The sequence below is a fragment of the Lentinula edodes genome (assembly GCF_021015755.1).
Source record: "Lentinula edodes strain Le(Bin) 0899 ss11 chromosome Unknown C8R40scaffold_16, whole genome shotgun sequence".
NCBI classification, from domain to species: Eukaryota; Fungi; Basidiomycota; class Agaricomycetes; order Agaricales; family Omphalotaceae; genus Lentinula; species Lentinula edodes.
Window position 1 is genome coordinate 674,167 of NW_025764322.1, and position 3,376 is coordinate 677,542.

The following is a 3,376-nucleotide window of genomic DNA, read 5'->3' on the forward strand; positions in this document are numbered from 1 at the left end:
ACTTCCTGCAGGGTTCCAACCCGAACCCACCAAAGGCCAATCGAATTCCGCTCTTCGTAGCAAGTTCCAAATGGTTATTGGTTCCCTTCTCTACCTTATGTTGGGCACACGTCCTGACATCTCCTTTGCTGTTACCAAGCTTGCACAACATGCAGCTAACCCATCTCAAGAGCACCTTAACAAGGCACTCTATATTTGCCGCTACCTCCTAGGTACTAGATCATATGCACTTTGCTATGACGGTGAATCGGGTATTGGTCTCAGCGCTTGGACTGATTCGGATTGGGCTTCCGATCCCTATACACGCCGGTCACAGACTGGATTTTTCATGAAGCTTGCCAATGGCATCTTCTCTTGGACCAGCCATGCGCAGAAGACAATTGCTCACTCGTCTACAGAGGCTGAGTATATGGCATTGTCTGATTGCAGCCGTCAAGTGGTTTGGATCCGTAATCTACTTGAAGAACTAGGCTATAAACTTGACGCTATTCCTATTGCTGGAGACAATCAAGGATCCATTTTCATGGCATCAAATCCTGTCACTAGCAAGCACTCGAAACACATTGACATCCGGTATCATTATATCCGTGAAGTTGTCGAACGTGGCCTTGTGCAAGTATTCTTCGTAGATGGTAGTAACAACCCTGCAGATCTTTTCACAAAGAATCTTGGGCGTATCAAATTTGAGCTATTCCGCTCAATGCTTGGACTTGAGTTCTACTCGTCCACCAATCCTTAGGCTGTCTGTCCTGTCTGACGCCTACCGCTATTGCTTTGAGCAAAGTACTTTACTGTGCTGCTCAGCAAGGGGGTGTGTTGAACGCGGCTATGCTGTTCACATGCCACTATTATGATCATGTGTTATAATATGTCATATGTAGTCATATCTAGTCATTTACTATATGCGGATTCCTCTGTACTTCCTTATGTAATACTGTCATACAGTTATGTATATAAACAGGCCATATCCTGTACTGGAATCCAACTCGCTTCTCTCTTACTTTTATTGCCTCACTGAGACACTAAACTCTACTACCAGGTATGGTGCTGGAGAGTGTCCTCACTACGCACTCCTTGCCTGCTCAACAAAATGTAAATAGAGAGAAAGTTGTGCATCACCCTCCTGATGAACGAGTCTATTACTATCTGCTAAAATTTGAGCTTGTGCTTGAGATATTGAGTGATCTTTATAACACAGTCAACTTATTGTTCCCAGGCATGCACATTGATGGAAACATGTGATGTCATCTCATATGAAGATTGCTCAATATCTCAAGAATGAGCTTAAATTTCAAAAAATGGTAATAAACCCATTCATTGAGAAAGTAATGTACAACTTTCTCTCTATTTACATTTTTCTAAAATTGATGTTCAGGACACACCTATTTTCGAAATTTTGTTGAAGTCAAAAGAAGCACGTGATAAAAACCCAAGTTCCAGTCTCTCTGCCGAAAAAGTGATTCCGCATATCGCTTCTCAGCAGCAGACTGGTTCGAGTCTAACTCTTGTGTAACAATTACCACTGCCACCATGCCTTCTTTTTTTCAGGAAAGAAAAGAATCTGATTCCTCCCCTCGACTTCTAACTCGTCTACTCGTTCCAAATCTCCATCTGTGCTTTCCGAGTCCAAATCATCCTTGCCTTAGCTCGACTTGGTGCACCCGCCGCCCCATCATCATCAACTACTTCAAAGTCACCTTCAAAACTCTCGCTGAAACCCTCTGCTATCAAACCCTCCCCGAAGTCTAAACCCAAAGGGTTTCCGATAAAAAACGCTACTTCTACCGCTCCTTCTTCTATCGGTGCTTCGTCTACCGCGGCTTCGAGCACATCAACTAATCCCGTTATTGACGGATCCGGTCCCAACCTGACATCGGGACTCCCAATCCCATCGAGCTTACCACCTGAAGCCGCGCTACAGATGCAGAAGCTCATGGAACAGGGTGGTAGAGGACATCCGAGGGATATGGCGATGGGTAGTATGGGACAAGTGAGTCCGAACGTGACGGCAGCGGCTGTTGCGCCTCAGCCGTCGCCGCAAGGGATGCAGGGAATGATGCCAAGACAAGGAAAATCTGGACCGCAACCACAAATGGGTGGAGTCGTTGGCCCTGGGGGGTAGGAGGAAAAAAATTGAGTATGGATATGATACAGTCATTCATGCATCGTAATGATCAGGAAGGGCAGGGTGGGGAACAGGGTGGATAGAGAAATCTGTTCGTTTTTGCGGAAACTCTTTCGTCATGCGTTGTTCCGAGATAAGTCAACCGTAGGTTGGCTTATCATAGGATAAGATAAGGAGTGGCGATGAGTGTTATTAGGCGCTCGTCCGTTCTCACTCACGACACTCATCGCATTACATCTCACAACCCCATCTTTCGTCGTAACTTTCGGATACAACAATGCAGCTCCCTTTACGAAGCCGTCCGACGTTACAGAACCCCGACAGAGTGCATATAACCCACAGTAGCGCCGAGGCTCGCAACATGTTTGCTTCCTGGGATGTAACGACGCGTCTCACGTTCAACAAACAGAACAATGCAAACAATATTCGTCGTGACTTACAACGGGCAGCACATCTTAGGGATCCGGAGAATATCAGGGCACCATCACCAGTCACCTCGGAACTTACTATCCAGCCAGAAGAATGGGAGAAAATCCGCACTAACCCATTCCGTTTCGACTCATTGAAGCACCTGATCCCGGATTTCGTATTAGAATGGATGGAGAGCCGGAAGTATCAGGAGGAAAAGGACAAGAGAGAGAGAGAGGAGGATACGAGCACAGAAGCAGAGGAAGAAAAGAAGAAAAAGAGAAGACTGGCCGAACCCTTGGTCCTGGTGACGAAGAATCCACTAGTCCCTTTCCAAGCGAACTTCCACGACGCATTATACGAAATCGCTCATGTTTCTCCTATACCGTTACCGTTCTTCAGTAACGACTCCCTCCAATTCATCTCTGCTCGGGCACATTCCCTTCCACGGAGGAAATATAAGTCAAACGATACCAGGAAAAGCGGTTACTTCATCGACCTCGAAGCCCTAAAGAAACTTCTACGTATAAAATACGCTGAGGAAGACCGGCTCGAAGGACTTGATTACATCCTTTTCGTGGAGTGCGTCAATAATTACATGAGATTCGAAACGAGTCGCGACCCAGAGGGCCCAGCCGGTTCACGAGCTCAATTTACCATTCAGCATTTCTCATTTTTCCTCAATAAACGTCATACAGCCAAGCTCTACACTTCCTGGAAGCCAGCGGAACTCCGAATCAGGAATGAACAATACCTGGAATTCACCGGTTTCGTACAGGGAGTGTACGACTCGGAATGGACCAAGGTGGAGAGCAGAGTCGAGTTCGAGGAGACGATGGCCAA

General features: G+C 46.4%; 1 protein-coding gene across 1 annotated transcript; it reads left to right on the forward strand.

Annotated features, from left to right (window-relative positions):
- Positions 1–1,058: 1,058 nt before the first annotated feature.
- Positions 1,059–2,184, forward strand: C8R40DRAFT_1265064 (uncharacterized protein). Its single transcript, XM_046233902.1, has 3 exons — positions 1,059–1,325; positions 1,376–1,490; positions 1,647–2,184. The coding sequence occupies exons 1-3, from the start codon at positions 1,242–1,244 to the stop codon at positions 2,120–2,122; spliced, it is 675 nt and encodes a 224-aa protein (XP_046086837.1). The 5' UTR covers positions 1,059–1,241; the 3' UTR covers positions 2,123–2,184.
- Positions 2,185–3,376: the final 1,192 nt, after the last annotated feature.